The 22,925-nt window shown below is 35.9% G+C and overlaps 2 protein-coding genes and 1 long non-coding RNA gene across 7 annotated transcripts in view; 2 read left to right on the top strand and 1 right to left on the bottom strand.

The window, feature by feature from the left end:
- LOC106665032 (stress-activated protein kinase JNK) overlaps positions 1 to 22,925 on the top strand; it is a 383,087-nt gene that overhangs the window by 235,199 nt on the left and 124,963 nt on the right. For 2 of the 5 annotated variants that reach the window (XM_014391181.2, XM_014391184.2), the window contains one exon: positions 16,502 to 16,556. The exons of the other annotated variants lie outside the window; for them this stretch is intronic. The gene's annotated coding sequence lies outside the window, so the exon portion shown is untranslated. The remainder of the gene's footprint in view (positions 1 to 16,501; positions 16,557 to 22,925) is intronic. 5 annotated transcript variants of the gene reach the window in all.
- LOC106665033 (transcription factor jun-D-like) lies at positions 9,311 to 10,829 on the top strand. The gene has a single exon (XM_014391186.2). The coding sequence runs from the start codon at positions 9,489 to 9,491 to the stop codon at positions 10,227 to 10,229; it is 741 nt and encodes a 246-aa protein (XP_014246672.1). The 5' UTR covers positions 9,311 to 9,488; the 3' UTR covers positions 10,230 to 10,829.
- LOC112127296 lies at positions 16,462 to 18,617 on the bottom strand. The gene is made up of 2 exons (XR_002910498.1): positions 17,644 to 18,617; positions 16,462 to 16,813 (listed from the first exon to the last, which is right to left on the bottom strand). It is a non-coding gene; the product is annotated as an uncharacterized LOC112127296 (long non-coding RNA).

The following is a 22,925-nucleotide window of genomic DNA, read 5'->3' as shown; positions in this document are numbered from 1 at the left end:
TTTCAAGACGGTATTCAGACAAAAAATAAATTTTTATTTCGACTTTTTTATGAATGAAATGTTCAGAGCTCATATGATCATGAGTAAAGTTTATGCTATTATTTTCATAGAAACCGAAGTTGTCTTTATGGTTTGAACTTTGAATCTCTTTCGACCATTGTTGCTATTTTGTCGTCCATTCTCGTATATTCTTATTCCCGGAGGTGTTCTTGCGTCAATCCGGGTTCACAGATAGGTGCGAGGGCAATTCCAGATTTCTCGGAAGTCCCCACCAGAAGGACCACCTGTATTTCTAAGCCCCACCTCTTCCATTCATTGACCTAGTCGAAGTTCGTCTCTCCGTTGTGTAATCCAGGATTCGCCCCTCCGGCCAGAAAACCTTCACAGCCACTATGTATTTACAACTTCACTCATGACTTCACGACTTCTCCAGTGTGGCAGAATAAAAAGAAAAAATTTGACCGTGGACCGTGACTCATTTCGCTACAGACAAATGAGGCCGTCGTTTAAAAATATACAATCATAACTATTGTAATTCGACGTTTCATCGTTCATTTGCATATTGTAAAGTTTATATTTAGAATCTTCGTACATCGGATTGAACTTTCTACGCTGGATTACTACCGTGTTTTGTATACTTGGAAGTTTCAGATCTGCTACGTTTGTCGATGTCCTATTTTTCCTCATTTACACATTTCAAAAGTTTCAACTTTTACCTATTTGGGAGTCGTTCAACTTTTTCAACCATACTGTTTTGTACATCCAACCGTTAAAATAAAATATAATTCCTAATCTCATCTGTATTGAAATAAAGCAAAATAATACTGACTGAAAAGGTCTTTTTTATATTACGACACGATCTCACAGAGACATTTTATATTAAACTACAATTGTTTTTGCGCGGAATGAAACTGGTCCCATGAGATACCGATCTTAAAAAGTACTTCAAATAATTATTTGAAAGTTGCGAATCAAATGTTCCGGTGTATCTAGCGTTGATGCACTTAAGAGGCTATTGCTTACTCCCTTTTTTATGTATTGAACATTCTGTGACACTAACTCCTCAACTAACATCGTACATCAACACATTTTTTGCACGAGGAATGTAGGGTGCGTAACGTTTTTATGAAGTAAAGTGGGTGGCAAACATTTCGATCAGAAAATGTCCTCCAGAAAAGTTGGGTGTTTTACGTTTCGGTACAATTTTCTCCAAAACTATTCATCATATTGAAGCGATACTTATTTTCTAGAGGAATCGCGAATAATCGTAGGGAGCAGATTCTAAAAAACCAGGAGCAGACCAATTTTTTTCTATACCAGAAGGATATAAAATTGCATGACATTAGGTTTTACGCCAAAAATCAATCTAATTATTTATATTTTTAAAGCTTAGCCAGGAAGTTGTGATATACTAAGAAAAATAAAACAAAAAGTTTGGTTGTAATAGTTCAAATTGATTTTGAGAAAAAGGTACTGAAAAATGGCAACTACATATTCGGTAACTCTTTCAACATCTCGATGACGTTGAAAAATTGCCTAGATACGCTGAAAACTAGAATTTTAACGGTAGAAGTATAGACTCTCCTAAAATAGGTAATTGTGTAAAAATTAAAATCCATGGTGAAAAAGAAGTTATAAACAAGAATATGTATAAAGAAAATAAGCTGTTTTGCCGAAGAACGGTCCTCCCCTCTAAATTATTATTTAAAATACGGTTTAAAAAAATATATAATTTATATATTCCTCATAGAAATAAAGCCCAAAACTGCTTGCTGTAACGCACTTTTTTATATTCAATGAGGTGCCATAATAAAACGAACTCACAGTGAGTTAACTATTATGAAAGTTTTAAACAATCTTATGTGTTGAATGATTTTCCTATTGAGGTCTGCAGGATGCTAAGTTGTGGTTTGGTAATTTCATATATTTTGGCCTGCCTTTCCTTGCAATTTTTTGGCCATCATCTTCAGTGACTAATCAAGGCAGGCAAAGACCTCTGATAATTGACAGAAATTGACAAAACCAAAACGCACCTGGCGAAACCGACGGAACTACCTCATCTATGTGTGGTGATTAGTGACCGTTAATCGATAATTATTCAGAAATCGTGAGATGCTGTCTGGTGTGATGTATGTTTCAGAAAAACATTTTCTTTATCGTGCCAACGTTTCGATCTTTATTGAGATCATCTTCAGGGGAAGAATGGCACAATTACACAGAAGACAAACACTTTGAGTGAGTAGAAATACTTTGATTGAATATATAAAGAAATATATTTTGCATTGTATAAATTCACTTTTTTCCACTTTCTATATGTATTTGTTAAATGTAAACAATGTTTGTAAATACCAGGCCCTGAAGATGATCTCAATAAAGATCGAAACGTTGGAACGATAAAGAAAATGTTTTTCTGAAACCTACATCACACCAGACCGCATCTCACGATTTCTCACTCATCTATGTTGAACTAGTCTACATTTTAGTGGGTTCATATATTCTCGCTTGTTTATGCTAAATTGCTTGCTTGTAGGTAGGACCTACGTTATGTTAAGTTCTGTGTTGGTTCGTTTGGTTTTTAGTCTTTTCTATAGTAGTTTTGCTGGGGTTGAATTTGTTTGGAGTAGATTTACTGCGTTGCTTGTGGTTTTGCGTTTTCTTTTCGGCAAGTTTGTGTTTTTATGTTGCCCTGGGTGGTTTTGAAGTCATTGGTTGTTTTCTGGGGTAGTAGGTTGTTGACAAGTGTAGTCTAAGAGTTATTTGTTAATTTTGTCCTTGTTTGAGTATAGTTGACGTATATTTATGTCTTTACACATGTTTTTTGTACTCATTTAATACGTCTTTGGCAAATGTTTTTATTTTGAGTTTACAATACTTCCATGTATGTTATTATTGTAGTGATCTTTAGAAACAAATGAAACAATATATCAGAAAAAGAGCGACGTTTCAATTAAGCCATTTTAATAGTAAACTCAATTTCATTTTTATGTTGACATTAGCGTTTGGAATACAGCCATAAAGTAATGAACGGCGGATTTAAATTGTAAACACAATTCCGTTTTTTCCACGTCATCATCGTGTGTTTTAGATCCCACAAGCCAGTTTGGAACGACAGCAGCCCAGATTCGGGGCAGTGACACGAATTTGCCCATGACCCGTCTGTAGTGAGCTGGTGTGTTTCCTCAAGGTTTCATTATATCCAAGACCGGTTAAATATCAAATGCCGCTGGATCTGTGAAAATATTAAATTTGTTCGTTGAAATAAAAAGCAGCATTTAATAGTATGCGACACGCGTAGAGTATTGGAAAAATAGTTGATTAAATCTGTGTAAAACAGTTGAATTAAATCAGGACTTTTATTTGCATACTTATTCGGTATTATTGCTAATACGTAGAAATATAAAAAATGTTTTAGCATTATTCCTCCGTTTCTGAATTATGCCAGTGAATCAATAAGAAAATGATTCTCTTTGCCTACATGTATGAAAGAAAAAAATATTAATATGTAAAAAAATGGAATGAGAAAGAAAAGTGCAAGTTGTGAAGAAAGATTAGAGAGTGAAAACTCAAAAAACAGTGGTGTCATGGGTAGAACTATCAAAGATAGAAGAAATGAAAAAATACTTAGATCAGCAGGAGAGACGGGTGAGAGAGAGAGAGAGAGAGAGAGAGAGAGAGAGAGAGAGAGAGAGAGAGAGTGAGTGAGAGTGAGAGAGTGAATAAATAAATGTATTAATAATATACAAAAAAATATTTTTCACATACTTACTCATTTTGATTTAATCATAACAAAGATTACCAGTAAGTAGGACTTAACCAGAAAAATTGGAATAGCGATTATTAACAGGTGCAGACAATTTCCGAAAGCCCGGCCCGTCATTTTCTTCAGGTAAACAACCCCGTTAAGAAAGGTTGCACATTAAAAACACATATGAAGAATAAAACAAAACAACGAGAATAGAATACTGAGAAAACATTTGTCGGAGAGAAAAACAAAATGCCAATAATATATCCGTGTTATTTCCGGAAAGCCGTTCAACTCAATCTTCCATAACTGGGGTAAATGTTACGTTGTAAGTTTAATTTTCCTTTCCATTAAGATTGGCCGCAAAGAATAAAAAAAATTGAACAAATGTGGATTTTAATCCAGTTGGTCTCGATGATCGGTCAAAATTACTCTTTTAAATATCAGGATTTTCATTATTGTGATGCAGTTTATTAGTCTCCACATGCTCCCGGTTTTTTAATAGATGTATGTATACGATAAATAAAAGTGGTCTGAATAAGTGGTTGCAGTCGAAATACATAAGTAATTGCCTTTATTGCGTTCGCAACCATTTTGACCTACAATTATTTATTCTTTTATGTTGTTATGTTAGATAAAAATATTTTTACGTGGTCAAACCTTAATTTTTAATTTTAATTATTGCACCCAGTTTTTTAAATTAAAAAGTGATGTCGATTTGAGCGGGCACTCATGGGGACGTCCAGGCAGAGGACGTTGCCAAGAAATTATATCTTAGCCAAGTCAGTGTAAATAAATAAAGTAGCGTGTATTGATGTTTTCTTTTTGATAAATGCTCTTCTTTCTTTTAACTAACCTCGCAAAAAAGTGCACACATAGTGAATGGGTTTTAAACCGTGTTGATATTTGTGATTGTCTTTTTTTGATTAGTAACATTCGTTGATAACTCGGCAACCCTGCACCTTATGATCTCGCGATGCTCTTAAGGTCAGGGTCGCTAATATTTCCATAATGGTACACTAAATTTGGAGGCTGACGTTTTGAATAGGCATTCGATTTTTCTCTTTGGCGCTACACCCATCCATTTGGTCTAGTAAGGTCGCATGCGGGTGATTCATCCATCGCGTTCTTAGCACCTCATTAAAATACAGTACAATACAATATTCTAAAACATTTGTTTATATTTTTCTCACTTTCGTACAAAAAATACTAATTATGTAAGACCATGCATGCTATATTTTCAGAAATATTCAAGCAGCTGGTTTTTTACTTCTCCGAATTTGAACAGGATGTATTTTTCCTGTGTGGGGTTTAAATTTGGAGCATCCTGTCGGGTTTGTTTTATTTGGAAGCAACCAGGGATATTCTTCCCCCCTCACATCCCAAATTTCAACCGTTTCAAAAATACGCCCAAATTGAGAGGGACCTTGAAATGTGAAGCCGTTCTGAACATTGATATTCATGATAATGGTCTAGGGTGAATAAATCGAATAATCAATTGCAAATTGCGGGTTTGGACTTGAAAAGTATTTATCACTGTAAACCTGGTCCGAACTACCTTTCCCGATGGTAATGTACGTGACTGTAAAACTTTATATGTTCTTTGATTTATTGAGGCTGAAAGTAAAATTTATTAATTGGTGGATTCGTAAGGAGCAAGGAAAAATGAGGCAGTTTAGAAAAAGACTTTTTCAATTTTTTCCCTACATTTCAACCTTTATTCGAGTCATCTTCAGGGCATAAAATGTGTTGCTATTCCTGTGGTGTTATATTGATGTTGATGAACCAAATAAAGGTCGAAATGTCGGAGAAAGGTGTTTTCTAAACTACCTCATTCTTGACTGCTCCTCCCGAATTCTACAATTATTGAACAACCGGTTACTTAAAAATTTTTTTATCGAGGTTAAATTTATGTTATAACCGAAAAACATGTAAGTGGACACATTGATATGTTTGAGTTTGGAACGTTGTGTATCAGTACGAATCCCAGTAGTCATCAGTAAGTCGTGGAGTCTTTCAATATCCCATGTAGGTTGGTGGGCACGATTACCGAATTTTTCGAGTGTAGTCAAATAAAAGTGGTCTGTCTGAATAAGGGGTTGTCGTCGCAATAAATAAGTAATTACCAATATTATGATTTATATTTACTCCTTAATTCTATCGCTTTCCTGTTGCCTATTTTTCAGTTGGGGAAAATTGTCACCCCAGAAGTATGTTATTTGACCCCAGGTTGACGGTTATTCGGTTGGGTGCAATCCTAAAGGATGGTGGTTGAACCTTAGGTGAAACTAAGTTTCTCTAAATTCCAGAATAGATTATTTAGTGGATTAGTAGTGAAAAATATAAAGACTGGGAGTGATCCCGAGGAAAAAAGTTTTGTGTAGAATTTTCTTTTTTCTTTGAATGAGGTATACTATATAGGATTTACCTTTTTCCTTAAATGTTCTATACCATATCGTTTATCTTTTCTCTTTGAATATGCTATACCATATACAATTTTTGCTCAATAAGAAGCTAGGGTTTTCTTTTTTCTTTCAAGAAGCTATACTGCATAGAATTTTCTTCGAATAATGTATACAGTGTAGAATGATTATTATTATTTATTTTATTTTATTTATTCTAATAAGCTACACAGTACAGAATTTTTATTTTTCCTTAAATAATGAATACCATATAAACTGCTAAATCCACAAAGATTGGAATAACGCAAATTTATCTATAAAGCCAAACCATACTTTAGAGGGGCGAAGGTGGCCGCAACGGTTTAGACGGTTGACACAGCGCTCATCACTGTTAGGTAAAGGCCCCGGGTTCGAAACCAGCGGCCCTGCATTTGAACCCGTCATACTTACAAATGGGCTTTTCTTTTTTTTTTTTTTTTTTTCAAAAACACCGACACTCTGAGGGTTTATATGACCTTGGCTGTTGCGAACCCTCGTTTAAAAAAAATTAAAAAAATAAAGTATCAGGATACTACATAACATATATTTTACATGAATATTCCTACAGTATCAAATTGATAAAATGAGCCATTTTTAGGAAAAATTCAAAAATTTGATTGATTCCGAGAGAAGGAGGTAGTCCCGATACATTAACTTGTTTAACTTAACTTTAACTTGACAAATGGTATGGACATACTTACATTTTTTCCCCATAAACACCGGCACCCTGAGGATTTATATGACCTCTGCTGTTGCGGAAAAAAAAACTTTACAAAATATTCCGAAATTGGGCAGTAATTGTGATAATCATGATGGAAAGGATGAGGAAAATCGTATAAAACTTTTTTACTAGTACCTAATAGTAAATGCAATATTATTTGTAATAATTACCTATCTCCACCTCAGTGTAGACGGAACATGAGTAGAATAATTATTTATTTATGTAGACAATGATTATCTTCGAGATTAACAAAAGAAACGACAAAAATAATTACCACTGTTCGCCCGTTATTAATTATATTTAATGGACGTATTAAAGGCTAAACAAGTACATGAATTAACTACCGATTTACTTCATTTCTCCTTCATTTTGTGTTGAATTAAACAATTCATAACCTTGAAAATCAAATTCAGTTTTATTTAAACAGGTTTTGTTTTAGTTTCAAATTGCAATAGTGTCCATTTTCGTGGACTACTGTTCAATATTTCAATCGATTTACGAAAATATTATTATGATAAATAAATTTAACCAATATTCATTGTAATTTCTAGTTTGGGATTTGTTTGATTCATTCGTACATTTTAATTAAAAAAAGAAAAGAGGCAGAGATAAAGTAGTAGGCGGATCTAAGAAGGAAAGACACAAAGAAAAAGGGAGGGGGACAGACGAAAGAAAGTAAAAAATAATGAATTATTGATAGCGAAAAAGTGAAGAATAAAGAGAGGGAGGAATAGACGAAGAATGGAACAAAGAAACAGCGTAGTCAGAAAAAGAATTAGAGAAAGAGAAAAAAGAAATTGCCAGTGTGGGCGAGAAAGAATACATAAATATTCTCATAAAGAGTGAGAAAAGTGCAAGAGAGACAGTAGAATCAAGGAAAAATATAGACATAAATTTAAAGAATGTGTGTGTGTGTGTGTGAGAGAGAGCGAGTGAGAGAGAGAGAGAGAGTGATAATAAAGAGCCCAAGGGGTAAGAATAGAAAGACGGAGGAATAGACGAAGAAAGAAACAAAGAAATGGATCCAGGTTAAAAGAGAATGGGAGAACAGAAATTTCGTGTGTGGACGAAAGAGAAATAAAGAAATAATCTTTTAAAAAGTGAGAAAGGAACAATGGAGACGGACGATTAAAAAAAAAGATATTTATTTAAATTGTGTGTGTGTATATATGTGTGTGTGTGTGTGTGTGTGTGTGTGTGTGTGAGAGAGAGAGAGAGAGAGAGAGAGAGAGAGAGAGAGAGAGAGAGAGAAAGAGAGAGCATGTGTGGGAAAGAGAGTGTGTGTGGGTGTCAGGGAAAATGACGATGAAAGGAGAAAAAAAATATGTATATAGAAAAGATAAGAATGGGAGAACAGAAATTTCGTGAGTGGGCGAAAGAGAAATAAAGAAAGTTTTTGAAAAAGTGAAAAATTATAAAGGCAGACGGACAATTCATGAAAAAACTACGTAGAGTGAGTGAGAGGGAGAGAGAGAGGGTGAGAGAGAGGGAGAGAATGAGAACAAAGAGCGAAAGGGAAGAACAGAAAGAGGGAGAAATGGACGAAGATAGGAACAAGTCTATAGGTAAAGAGAATAAGAGAAAAGGGAGAATATGATCTTCCAGTGTGGGCAAAATAGTATTACAAAGAGTGACAAAAAAAGAATAAAAGAATTAAAATTGTGTAAAGAGGTAAGATGTGAGAAATATGAAAAATTTTTAGAGATCGAAGGTGAGTGGTAGTTAGATAATTATTGAGGGAGAGAGTGATAAAACGAGTATACTATAGTTGTAAATACATTTTTCAAAGATTGATCTGTTTGGATATTATTTTTTATATTTGTCTATGTGAAAATTGCCAATAGTTGCATAAAAAAAGTGGCAAGTAAAAAGTATCTTGTTATGTTTTATTTTTAATTAAATTTGTTTTTCGATATGTCCCCAATGGATTTTACATGTTCCTTTAAACGATATTGATGCAGTTGTTAGCCTGGCGTAGCCGACGGTTTCGCCGTAAAGGCTAGCGGTTCCGTGTTCAAATTGGTAGTACCGAGAAGAAATTTGGTCCAGGGCCAAACAAAGCCGGTCCCGCGTGGTTCCCGCCTTACCCAGCGATGAAAAGAAAAAACTTCAAATCAACTTTTGTAGCGAAACGGATAGTTTGGGTTAACTCGTTTTTGAAAGGTGGGAGGAAGAGATGTATAATCGGCCGTATTGAAATTAAAGGTGCCGATGGAGTGGCTGTCGGCCGTCTCTGTGTCGAGGGGGGAGCCGGCCGATGGTGGGTTCGGTGCCAGGACGGGAGGTGAAGAGGCCGGTTTGGGTGGAAGGAGGCGGTATTGGGAGGGACATGCGCGGTAGGGCATCCTACATTCACTACGAGAACGGTTGACGTCAGGTCTAGCCAATGAGAGGCCGAGAAAATGACGTCAACCCTATTTTCAGCAGGTCTGAGTCACAGGATAAAAAGAATGTCTAGCGGGAGTAAACAACATTCAGTGTCGAACCGTCGTCGAGTCCTTGTGTTCCGTCCGAGCAGTTGAAGTAGAGCCTACGCCGACCGGATCGGACTCTCTCGTGAGTGGTTTTGTGCTACTGTCCAAAAATGGATACGACTTTCTACGAAGAGCAGGCGTACAATCTCCCAATGTCCAAGGATCTGAAGCAGCTGAAGAGGCCGATGACGCTGGACTTCAACGGTTCGTCGGCCATGAAGCTGAAGCTCAACACGAACGTGTGCGCCCCTCAGAGCGTACTTACCACACCGGATGTGAATATGCTCAAACTCGGCACGCCGGAAGTGGTAAAACTACTTATAGACCAGCCAAATTTGGTGACGACGACAACACCGACCTCCACACAGATACTCTTCCCGAATAACGTTACGAAGGAACAAGAAAGTTACGTGAAAGGGTTCGTAGACGCGCTCAACGAGCTCCACCACAGCGATTCGTCCCAAGGTGCCATCTTCCCGAAGGGCGACGACTGTAAGCCGAACTTGTATTCCTTCGGCCTCTCGCCCGAGACCACGGTGATCAAAGACGAACCGCAGACGGTGCCCAATATCAACTGTTCCCCGCCAGTCTCTCCCATAGACATGGAATGCCAAGAGAGGATCAAAATGGAGAGGAAGAGGCAGAGGAATAGGATAGCCGCCTCCAAATGCCGCAAAAGGAAGCTGGAGAGGATCTCCCTCCTCGAAGAGAAGGTGCGTGTCCTCAAAGGCGAAAACGCCGAATTGGCCCAGGTCGCCAACAAGCTCAAAGCCCAGGTCTGCCGGTTGAAAGAAGAGGTTATGCAACACGTGAACCAAGGCTGCCACTTGATCGACCCTGGGACGCAGTAACACTCGTCTGGACAAAAACAATCAATTCAACCGGGACGTTTAGACTTTTGACACTTTCCATAGAAAAAAGTCTGAAAGATAAACTACAAAAATATCCCATCGGTATTATTTGTTTTAGTGCAATGATACAATTAATTAAGTAGACTCTGTTGAATTGTGCCAAGGCTAGTGGTCAGTTATTGCTAGAAGTGGTTTTTAGTTTTCTCACTCGACACAGTATCTAACAAGGAGTGTGCCTTAATGGCTGTGAAGTGTCCACTTTTGGACGCGATTTACGTCTTTCGTCCGTTTGACCGCATATGCACTTGCGTCGCAGACGAAAGACCATTTGTAGATTTCTGTTATATGCTGGTCGAGTTATCTCTAGTCGATAAGAATTAAAAATTTCGCCCTCTGTGAAATTGTAAGTTTGTACAGAGCCCCCGTGTGATTATCAGCATTAATTACATTATAACTGTAAGTTTTATGAACTACTAGTTACCTTTTTATTTGAAAGTAAACAATCAAATGACAAATCGGTTGTAAATCGATACTATTTTTCTTTATGCTTTATTTCAGTAGGACATTACTAGATTTTATTATTGTTACCCTTAATAATAAGAAATACGACCACCTTTTGGTTTAAGGGAGTGCAATATCGTTATTCATCGAAAATGCTTTATTACAATTTAAACTAACTCTAAGCTTAATCAAAAAGTGTTAGTTTTAAGTAATACTTGCCATATAGCCTAAAGACACGTCGACTGACCATTCAACAATGTTTTCAAATACAAGCATTTTGTGGAATTCGCAATTAATATGTGTTGTGACTCGTCTTACCTTTGTAATTTGATAGTCGATTGTGAGTTTTACCACTTATTTTTACAATGATTTTTAAGCATTTTACGATATACTTGTTTGGTATTGATCTTACTACTTTTGAACTACTTTCTGTTTAATGTAAACGTTATTTATTTGTGTCTTATATAGCCGAATGTATATTACATTGTGCCTTTTTGCCCCACAAAATTTGTTGACGTTATCATTGTTAAAATCTTATTTCATATGATCTACTTACTTTTATTCGGGGTTTCCCTTTAAACCGATGTCTTATATTTTTATATTTTTAAGCTTTTAATTTAAGCAAATTGAAAAAAATTTGTATTGTGATAGAGTTTTAATTAAATGTAAGCAATAAATTTTATAGTACCAAATATTTATATATTTAAGATGAAAATAAATTTGTATGAAACGTTTATTCCTTGTGGTCTTATTCCGATAACCTTTTTCTACATTCGAATTGATACACAAAGTTGCATTAAAACAACAAATAATATAATAAAAATTATTTACAGATAATAATGAAGGCTTTTAGTTGGGATAATCAAATATTGTATCTAGTTAAAAGTTCTGTACAAAAAAATTCGTTATCAGTATAGATTAGACTGGCATTGCTGTGTTTTGTGCATTTATTGAAGCTGGTAGATTCGATAGCTCTATTAAAAGTTTACGTAGATCAAAAATACAAAGAAATATTACAAAACGAGGCCAAGTAATGAAATGTTTTTATGCCAATAATTTTCATGGCAGGGTGGAGAATTATTTTTCACGGTCGCATCATGTAACTCATTTATAGGCCTTGCTTTTTACAAATGCATATTTTATACACTGTGTATCAACTTTTATAGTCCACACATTTAATTCGAAAACGATTAACTTTAGCAAAAAATGATCTTGTACAAACCCCAATTTAATTTTGGTTAGGGATCGCGGTGGTAACAGTTTTAACATAACTTTATCATCCAGCTGGGAAATGACATTTTAAATGAGAATACCGTATTTGTATTGTACAATTCGATTCTAGAGCTTATTTTATGTCACTTTTACTAAAAGGAAAATTTTGGTTGGATCGAACATTTCTGAGTTATGCCCGACGGAAGACGCATGAGGTGGGCATGCTTTTTGTAACAAGATGGACCTCACGTTTTTGATTTAAAATGCAGGGGGTTTATACTGTGCCTATTTGCGCAGGGGGCGTATTGGAGCATTTATTATAAACATGAATTTTAATGAATGGTCGAATCAACATAATTAAACCTGGGAGTGGCCAGTTTTTTGCTAAAGTTAATCGTTTCCGAATTAAATGGGTAGACTATAGAAGTTGACCTGTATATTCAATGATAAGTAAACTCTACTTTGAAACTCACTATTTTTCGTGGTCCGCATGACCAATTAGTATCATTCAATTAATTAATGCTTTTAGTTGAGATAAAAAAATCAGTGTCACGAGCGGGATTCGAACCCTTCGGCTTGATACGCCGCTACTCTACCACTTGTGCTATCGTGACTTCGATCCACTCGGGCACTAATTTCAGAAGTTTGTCCTTGGGAACTTTGGGAAGTTAGTGCCCGAGTGGATCGAAGTCACGATAGCTCAAGTGGTAGAGTAGCGGCGTATCAAGCCGAAGGTCGTGGGTTCGAATCCCGCTCGTGCCACTTGACATTTTTATCTAAACTTAAAATCTTAATTAATTGAATCTATTTTGAAACTTTTTACAAATACAAATATGTTTTTACATTAACTAAAGTAGTAAATATTTGTCATTATAATATATACTATTGTATTTATACCAAAGGTCTGGTACTACAGGTGGATTAGGAAATATTTTTAGAAAATTTAATATTAAATTCTACGTAAATAGGTACTACAGCTAGACTAAAATTAACCTAAAGTTTTTATTGGGTGCATCTATCTATTCTCGCCTGTTTACTTGCCAATTCCCTTGTTAGTTCTTGTAATGAGTCCGTGGGCAGGAAAACTGTTATAAACTGTCTTATGTTTTATGGGATTTCCTCTGGTCTGATGGATGATGAACTTATAGATTGTTTCTTTCCTAGGATAGACGCGTTTCGGCTTCTCGCCATCTTCAGACGTTAAGCAGGAACAGGCGAAGACTATAAATTACTAAAATGTGACGAAAAACTCAATTGACAGAACAAAACAGCCATGGCTAGATTAAAAGTACGACCGTACTGTTACATGTTTTGAACTATTCAACATTTTATTGGGTCCGTCACTTATTGCCAGTTTACTTACCAATTCACTGGTCCGTTTTTATAATATGGCCGTGGGCAGGAAAACTGTTTTAAACTGTCTCGACGATTCCTCTTGGGGTCTGTGGAGTGTTGAACTTGTAGTTTGTTTGTTTCCTAGGAACAGCTTAACCATCGCTTTTTTTCAGACACACTAAGGCTTCTCGCCGTCTTCAGTAATGAATTGATGTGTGATTTTATCAAACTTAAGTTCACTGATCCAACATGAATTCGTGCACGAGGATGGGCAGTTCAAAATAGTATTGAAGTCCCTGGCACTCAGGAAAATTATTTATTATTTTTTAAATTTCGTTGTCGGATTAGTTTAACTTAATGTGATTTTTGGTCATGTAAGTTGGTTACATGGTCGTCAATTTTATAAAACCTTTTCATGTGATATGTACGTGAATTTTTGTTTTGTTCACTTTTTCTCACGTGACTGAAATTTACAACTTAGTTACTAACCTATCACGTGTGGGCTGCTAATAAATTCAGTCGCGCATAGTTTAAGTTAACTATTAGTCATTATAAATGTTCAAAGCATTTAGATATATATAGTTTGATATTATTAAAGTACCTGGTTTTGATATAACTATTACTTTTTATTTAAGTTTGTTATGTAAAAATTGTGGTAAATATTTTAAACTTTAAAACTTTTAGCAAGTTTCCGCGTTTAAAACCTGTAAGTTAGAAGTTGAGAAATCGACGCGAACTTCAAACGCTTATCGATTGTTTGTCGTAGAGATGTGTTTGAAGTCGAAATACAAGAGATTAGAACAAGCTTTATCAACAGATTAGCCGTCTCAGAAAGCCGCGCTTAGTTAAAAGAAAAACCGTCTGTTAAACGCTCTGGCTCAGCTTTAATTAAACTAATCTACAATCTAAAGTCCTCGATGAAAGTTATAAAAACACGACTTTGACACGGTTCCCGTCTTGTTTTGTGATCGACGTCAAATTCGGGAAAACGCGTCGATATTGATTTTTAACGTTGAAATCAAACTAAAAACAAACCCTGTAACTTGTCACTACGCGTGATAAATAACCCAAATGCACTTGGTGGGGACGTCATTTAAAATGTAATTTAATGCACTGGATTTCTTCAGACGAGGAGGAATTTATTTTAGCTATGTTACAATTGTACATGTTTAAAGTATTAGAAGCATCGACCGCTCTTTTACTCACGAATAATCTTGAAATGGTCAGGATGAAGAAACAAATACTATTGTTACTGAGCAGTTCCAGATTATTCGTGACAAATGTTCATGTCTATCATTATCCAAATACGGCTCAATTTAAACTTTAAACAAGAGCCTTATGTATTTTATGTTCCATCAGTCGTCTACCTTATTTTCCTAACGACCATTGAACGTGATTCTACCGGAATGTAAAAGCGTGCCTCTTTTTAAGTGAAGTTTTTCAAAAAGGATGATGTAAATAAGAATTTAAAACATTTATAGAAGACAAAATTACCTCAAAAACAGTACAGTCGAACCTTGATAAGTGAAAACGCTGGGGACCAGGCTCTTAGATGTTACTTTTAGAGGTTTTTCGCCCCCCTCCCCAAGGTTCGGAGTAGTTTGTTGTATGGAGCTTGTTGGGGTTATCGAGGTTAAAAACAGAAAATAACACATTTCATTCCGTGCATTGTATGTTATCACAATGTACATACGCAATGTTGTATGTACTACATATTTATACATGTATGAGTACATATGTCAAAAGGTCAAATGAATTAGGTACATACATGAGTCAATTTGGCTTGAAGAATCCGGGATCGTGGTTTGCTTTTCATTGTCTATTTTGATCACCATTGATTGAAGATCAAGTAGCCTATGGGAAAACCTGTGTTTCCACGTTGGAGTTGCCTTCAAAATATCTCATAACTGTCCACTGCATGAAGTGCTTGCCTTTTCGAACTGGTGGCCCTTCATCAATTTCCTCAGAATCATTCTCACCTTCATCAGGCGCCGCACTACCGTCGGCGCAAGCATTTACGAAATCAGCGTCGGTGAACCCCCAGTGTTCAGCACTTCGTCGTCAACCCGTACGAAATCACCAAAATCTGGGACGTTGTCGGGCATGGTGTGTAACGCAGTTGTCCAATCTTCCCAAGACTAACAAACCTTCATGTTCTTCGGTAAGGGAAGCAGAGACAGTAATATGTTACTTTCGTGACAATTTCACTTAAGGTCAGGATTTGTCACTTATCCTTGATTTCTCACTAACACAGTTCCACATATGCATGTTCGACTGTTTTTTCAGTCAATGCGACATATTGAGCCATTAGGGGGGCTTCGGTGGCCGCAAGGGTCTAGGCTTACACGGCGCCCATCACTGTAAGGTAAAGGCCCCGGGTTCGATCCAGTGGTCCTGCATTCGAACCCGACAACTTACAAATGGCTTGTTTTTCAAAAACACCGACACCCCGTGGGTGTACCCTCGGGAAAAATGTATCATTGTGGAGTTCGTTGGTCTGTGAGTGAATAAGTATATGTTTGATCTAGTGGTCCGTCAATCCTCGCTGGATTTTTCTTTTTATGTGGCCCTCATGTGCGTTTACTGTTCCGCAAGTTAAAATATTATATTGTACAATGTTATGCAGAACTGAACAATTTTAGCTCATCATTACACAAACTTCATCAGAACTGATAACTTGACTGGACAGAGTAGGTTTCGGCTTGGACTTGAATTTCATCGTTCTCAACTGGCTACCTCAGCTAAAAATTCATACAAGCTCGTTTACAATAGTTCCCTTTCGAAGAATTGACGAGTTTCCTGTCTAATATCCCAGATTCCTTTTTCTTTCCTTCCTCGCATACCGAGAATACCAACGGGGTCGTTTTATTTCCCAAGGCCCTTACTCCTATAGAAAGATCTCAAGGGATTTATTTTATTTGAGTTTAATCAATCTTTTTTTTTGTGTGTGACGATTTTGACTGAATATGTCGACCTATGTTTTCAAAATTGAATGCACCTAATGAAACTATAAAAACGTATTAAACTTTTGAATGTATAGAGGTATGACAAGAAATTGCCATGACCAAAAATAATTTTTTTAAAAATTAAGACCATTTTTCTAAGTAAAGCTAATTTATTATTCCTTTATTTTATAGCTATAGTTTATTGCGTTCAAAATCAAACAAACAACTACATAACGCTACTTTTTTTTAATTCAAATAAAATTCATTGTATTGTTTCAGACTTCACACCATTTCCACTCTTCGTCAATTAATTCCAACCCTTTATTGGTTAAAGGTAAATTTTTTGAGTTATAAATACATCAGATTATGTAACACATTGACAATATTTCATAATGTACTTTTAAGATATCACAACATTAACATGACTCATTATCTAGGATATTTTGAGAAAAAAATATTTCCATTCTGTTGATAGAAAATATCAATAATTATACTGTTTTCCTTATTGGAGTATCGTCGATTTGTGTTTATTTATCATTATCCGTTCCATTTCACAAGTACCAGTAATGCAGTTGGTTGTAAGGATTAATCCTAAAATAAAATTACATTACTATATTATTATTTATTAAGGATTAATATATTACAATTAATTAAGGTTTTTAATTGAGATAAAAAAGTCAATGGCACGAGTGGGATTCGAACCCACGATCTTCGGCTTGATACGCCTCTGCTCTATCACTTGAGCTATCGTGACCTCGGTCCACTCAGACACTAAATTCCCATCTCAACCCCACCTTTCGATTTTTCCGTCTTTTTGCCATTTTCAAAATTCGAACGGTTGTAGGTTGAGAAGGAGAGTTAGTGTCCGTATGGATCGAAGTCACGATAGCTCAAGTGGTAGAGCAGCGGCGTATCAAGCCGAAGATCGTGGGTTCGAATCCTGCTCGTGCCATTGACTTTTTTATCTCAACTAAAAACCTTAATTAATTGTAATATATTAATTGGTCAAGCGGATCACGAAATTAGTGAATTTAAGTATTAATATATTTAGTGGTCTAATTGACGAAATTACTTCTTTCAATGAATTATTCTTTTTATGTAAGGTTTTGGTTGAATTGAAAAGTTAGTGTCACGAGAGGCATTCGAACTCACTATCTTCGGCTCAATACGCCGCTGGTCTAACCACCAGTCACGATAGCTCAAGTGGTTAGACCAGCGGCGTATTGGGCCGAAGATAGTGGGTTCGAATCCCGCTCGTGACACGAACTTTTTCATCTCAACCATGACCTTATAAAAAGAATAATTAATTACGCTTATTACACTATTAATAAAAAATTGGCAGTTCAATAGTTCACATGATTTCTGACTGTTGCTATAACAGTTATTCGTCAAATGTTAAGGGTTTGTTTTATTTTTCGTACCTTTTTTATTATTTTCTGGGTGTCGATTTATATTCTGTTCTCCAGTCGATCTAGGAGAATGTAAATAACCAAATTTTTCGTGTTGAAGGTCCTGTTATCTTATTCATCACATATTTGTTTGTACATAATTGAACAGTCGAAAAATTGTTTCAACAGATGTCTTATGTTTGAATAGTCCACGTTTTTATTTTCAGTTCTTTGTACCGACAATTTTTCGTTTCGTTTAACGGTAATAAAATTTAAAAAAAAATATTTCGTTTCTACTGGCAAATTGAGTTTCGGACCGAGTGTGAATATTAAACGGGGGATCGATTTCTTGTTATTTCTTATCGCTGAAAAGACGATAACATTTGATTAGTCTTGTGCGCGACAAGAGTTCTCGACAATCAGCCATGTAAAAAGATAAACGCCATTTCCAGTCGGCGATAACATAATCCTAGCCCAGTTTTTAAAGGATTATCATCCCCCTTGTTTCATTCTTATCTTGGATGTATAGTTAAAAGAGCCAAGCGCAAAAACTTTTATAGTTCCTTTTATAGTTTATGGTAATAAAGAGAGCCCCGTGTCGGTTGAACGGAACAATCAAGACACCTATATAATTACCTTTAAAACTCTTTTGACCTTCGTGGTTAAAACGTCTCTTCACTTCCTTATCCGTGCAGAATGAGTTAGAATTTGAAAAATCCGGCTGTAACAGTTCCCGGTGAAACGGCTGAGGTGGTATAGCAACCAAAGCGATCCGAGTAAACGCTTCGTGCAAATAAGTTACCCGCAATTAACACGCAGACGGCATTCGTTTTCAGACTGTCTTCAAATGAAAAGAAACAATATTTGGTTGCTTGTTTTCAAAGGTTTTTGACCCTTTTGCCCGGTTGCTGGCCGACTTCAAATTCCAATCGCGTCCTATTTTTTTTTTTTTTTTAAATAACATTGGCTATGCATTTAAAAGCAAATCCACAAGGATGAAATGCAATCATTTATATTATTTAAACAATATCATGCTATTATTTATTTTTAAATTTTTGACAATTATTCTCTATATTCACCTAAAACCGGATCTGTAACACATAGCATATATTTTTTTATTCATTAATAAACCAAAAAATAGCTCGGCTAAGAGTGACGAATTCATTCATATTTGAAAATGAGTCATAAAATTGTCAATAATTCATGGAATAGGTAACAAAGCTTTTGTGATTAATTCCGTGTTAAAAGAAAATATATTTTTGTTTATATCTTTTGTTTTTTTTTTTGCTAATATTGTTTCTTTCTTTCAAACATCATTAGCTTTCTGACCTGTATAATTTTAATGTATAAATATCATTTTATCGTATATTTAAATATTTGTAGTTGTTGTTAATACTGGAGATTTTATTTATTTATTGAACCATACAGGAGTCTATTTATCGCAAGTTATCTCAATCTGTAATTTTATTTTTATCAGAACGACCGTTCGAACCATGCACCGAAATTTCGTTAGGTTTAACCTGTTAGAAGAGAAAACTACATCCTAAGAATAGATTCAGGGATAAATATGGTCTTGCAGATCCTCCTCTGGCCAATGTATCTGCTACACAAGATATCATCAGGTTGTTGTGTTTCCCCAGGTTTTGGAGATTTTGGATGCATTCACTGACTAATTTTGATGTGATTTTTTATATGCTAATGCTTTACTAGCTACTTCGCTATCTGATCTTTTGAGGATTTTTCTTCCCCAGTGTAAACCTCTTTTAAGGTTTTCTAGGGCACAAGCATTGATGGCATGTATTTCAGCTTGAAAGACCGAGGTGTACTTGCGTAATGAATTTGGAACTTACAAAAACCGCCTTATCCGGCTCCATCATGTGTTTTGGAGACTTCTGTCTACCATATCGTTGTATCTGATGTTTTCCTGAATTCTTCTTCTCCGTAGCCTGTTGAGACTTTAAGGATGGTGTAAAGAGTGTTTCCGGGATCATGTAGTCTGCCCCCTAATCCATGGTTGTCTGTTTTTATTGATTATTGTTATGTGCTTGAAGTGTTTAGTTCTCAACCAGTTTGTTTCTGAAGCCTATATGAGCTTTCCCTCGCTTATTCTTGTATAAATATTTCCATTTAGCATTGTTTCTAGTGCAATTGACGGGATTGTTTTTATTGCTCCTGAGATACATAGGTTTGCAGATTTTGTTTGATGCCTAATGTTTGGGTAAATAGTTTTTGGTGAACTTTCATCTGCCAGATTGCCGTGTAGAATCACTGGGCCATTTCGGTTTCGACACCAAGATTTGCTCGTTCTTCGTGTGATCATTAGTGATATTATGTTTTTATTTAATACTGCATGTTTCTGTTGCTAAGGTTTGTTAAAAATGCTGAAACATATGCTTAAAAATTGGTGATTGTCTGTAACCTACATGCTAAAAAAATATGTATTCATCTTTTAAGGATATATGTATTTAATTTAGGGTAAAATTCAATAATTGCCCTTGATATGAAGTCTTTTCTCAAAATGTCTCTCTCTTTTTTTTTCTCTCTCTCTCTCTCTCTTTCTCCCTCCTCACTCTCTCACCCCCTCTCTCTCACTCCCTCTCTCTCTTTCTCTTTTCCTCTCTCTCTCACCCTCACCCTCTCTTTCTCTCTCTCTCTCTCTTTCTCTCTCCTCACTCTCTCACCCCCTCTCTCTCCCTCTCACCCTCTCTCTCTCACTCCCTCTCTCTCTTTCTCTTTTCCTCTCTCTCTCACTCTCACCCTCACCCTCTCTTTCTCTCTCTCTCTCTCTCTGTCCGTCCGTCGGTCTGTCTGTCTGTCCGTCCGTCCGTCTGTCCGTCTGTCTGTCTGTGCCTGCGTGCGTGTGTAATCATTTTAATTTCCCACTGTAAATCTTTCTTCAGTATTATGTTTATCTATTTCCACCCATCATTTCCTAAATTCGAGGATGAGAAAACAAAAATAAACACATGATTACTTTGAAGTCAAAATTTATAGTGCACATGGAATTCCTGCAATACCTTCTGTTTTCTAGGGTTTTATAGTTCTGGAGTATTTTTAAATTCTACCGAGATATTTTCGATACACAGATGTTTCTATTACAAAATTTGGTTTAATACAAATAATTTTTTACTGCTTTTTACTTTAATAATTTTATTTTCAGCTAAACAGTACCTGATGCAAAACAATAAATGTCTTGCACTCCCGAGTAGGATTCTTCTTAAGAAGCATGGGATGTAGGCCAAAGATTTAATCCTTATTTTACGACCAGGAGTATTATGCGGAAATCGATATTGGAATTTGTCACGTAAAACTGTGATATTGTGTTGGGTGGGCCAACGGCAGCAAAATCAGAAACCTATCTTGACATTTTAGCGTATTTGATTGATTAATTGTTCTTCGTGAGTCATGGCCGTCATTCAGCGGACTTACAACCCAAACAAGCCGTTCGAATAAGTACGTTGAAGGACGTTTTAGATTAGGATCACCGATAAAGAAAATTTTAAAAAATTGGGACACGGAAAATACTGTCTGATTTCCTCCGATGGATTAGGCAAACAAGCGATAGGAGAAAACACCGTCTTTACACGAGAAAAGAGAAAACAGTAAACACCTCGAGGAAACAACGGATTTTATTGTTGTTATTTATTTACTTCCTACGACATTCTATACTAATCTGACAACATTTTTGAAATTTTTACGATTGCCGTTTAGATATTTAAAAAAATAAAAAAAGGACGCAGTTGTATAATTAGATTTATTTCAAACACACCCATCGTAATAACGAGAAATATTTCCTCCAAGTTGCATTAGATTTTTACATAAAGTTGGTAATTTCCACAGGTGCCCATTATTTTTTGTTCGGTGCATGCGAAACATAGATTGGCGGTTAAGCAATTCTGGAATGCGCATAAAAACAGCGAGTCTGGACAGACCGTAATGTTATCTTGATGAATCTGACAGAAATCATAGTAAATTCAAATAACTAGTAATATCCAAAAACTTCACAAGTCTAAATAATTAACAAACTACATCATTAACCCTAAAAGCATAAAATCTGCCGAATATAATATTGTTTATTACGACAAACTAGTAGTCAACTATATATTCTCATATTTAATGAGTTATGTTTATACAAAGTTATAATAATATTTTTAACTTATTTCTATAAATATCAAATTAAAAAATCATGGATAAGGTCAATTTGAAAGAAAAGAAAAATATTCAGTTCCTTCGCCAAGCTTTCGTGGAATATCTCCCCTTTGTCGAGACTTTAAAGCTATTATTAATAATTTTCAAGGTTGACTTATAAACATGAGCATTTACTTACGACCCAGCATCTTTTCAAAAATAGTAAATTTCCGAGTTGAAAGTGAAAAGATCTTCAACCGGTCCGTTCTGCATCGGAAATGTAGTTTTATAATAACAGAAAGAAATTATTTTAGCTTTACTATTTGTAACTAAATATTTATGTTACACTAGAATTAACGAGCACTAGTAGAGAAACCGGCCAACACGCATTCAACATGTGGGATTAATAGGATGTCTAGGATGTCTCGAGCGTCATAGTGGAGTTAGTTTTGATGGAGAAGTTAATGTGCAACTTTTGGCAGCCGGGTAGGATCGTTGACAAAAGGATGTTCAGGTCGTTACAGATAATGAATAGTGAGATTAGTAAGGAGATTTGATCTTTCTTAGGACTTTTCATTGGAAGGATTGAATGCGCTTGATTTGACATGGCTCCATATGTTCAAAATGGTCGCATTAATGTGTTGTGTAGAGTTAGCTGAGTTTTGTCAGCCAAACAGATTTTCATCCTTCAATTCTTCATGGTTGTCCAAGTCTTCTGTTACATTAGATTAAATTATATAGGAGCCAGTCTCTGCATCGCGACAAGTATTGGTCTATTGTGTATCTTCATTTTTGTAGAGCTCCTCGCTAAGCTTAAAGCGTTTTCCCAGACCCCAAAGTTTTTCCAAGGGCTTCCGTGTTTACCCTTCAGGTCCTGGCTTTTCCTCTCTCAGGATTAGGAATCTCATGCTTTCGCACCTACAGAGATCGTTTTCCCCTGTTTCTTCTTCTTCTTGGCGTGTATACAAATGCGTCCAAATCTGCAGTGTCCATTTAGCCGTCCAGCTATTATCTAGCCCTAGTACGTCGTAGGTTTAGTAGTTCTGCCGTTAGTTTCTGCGATGGTTGATAAACATTTTCGCATGCTTCAGCCGCACGCTACATTCCCATTGATCGGAGGACATTATTAATCCATTGTCTAACGGATCCGAGTTTTTGGTAGTTTGGTAGGCCACTAAAGGGTTCAG

Source organism: Cimex lectularius, unplaced genomic scaffold (genome assembly GCF_000648675.2).
Source record: "Cimex lectularius strain Harlan isolate CLEC.00 unplaced genomic scaffold, Clec_2.1 scaffold172, whole genome shotgun sequence".
NCBI classification, from domain to species: domain Eukaryota; kingdom Metazoa; phylum Arthropoda; class Insecta; order Hemiptera; family Cimicidae; genus Cimex; species Cimex lectularius.
This window is presented reverse-complemented; position numbering and strand designations above follow the sequence as displayed.

What these genes read in the sequence shown, in the direction of transcription:
- LOC106665033 (XM_014391186.2), top strand. Translation starts at nt 9,489, where the DNA reads ATGGATACGACTTTCTACGAAGAGCAGGCGTACAATCTCCCAATGTCC.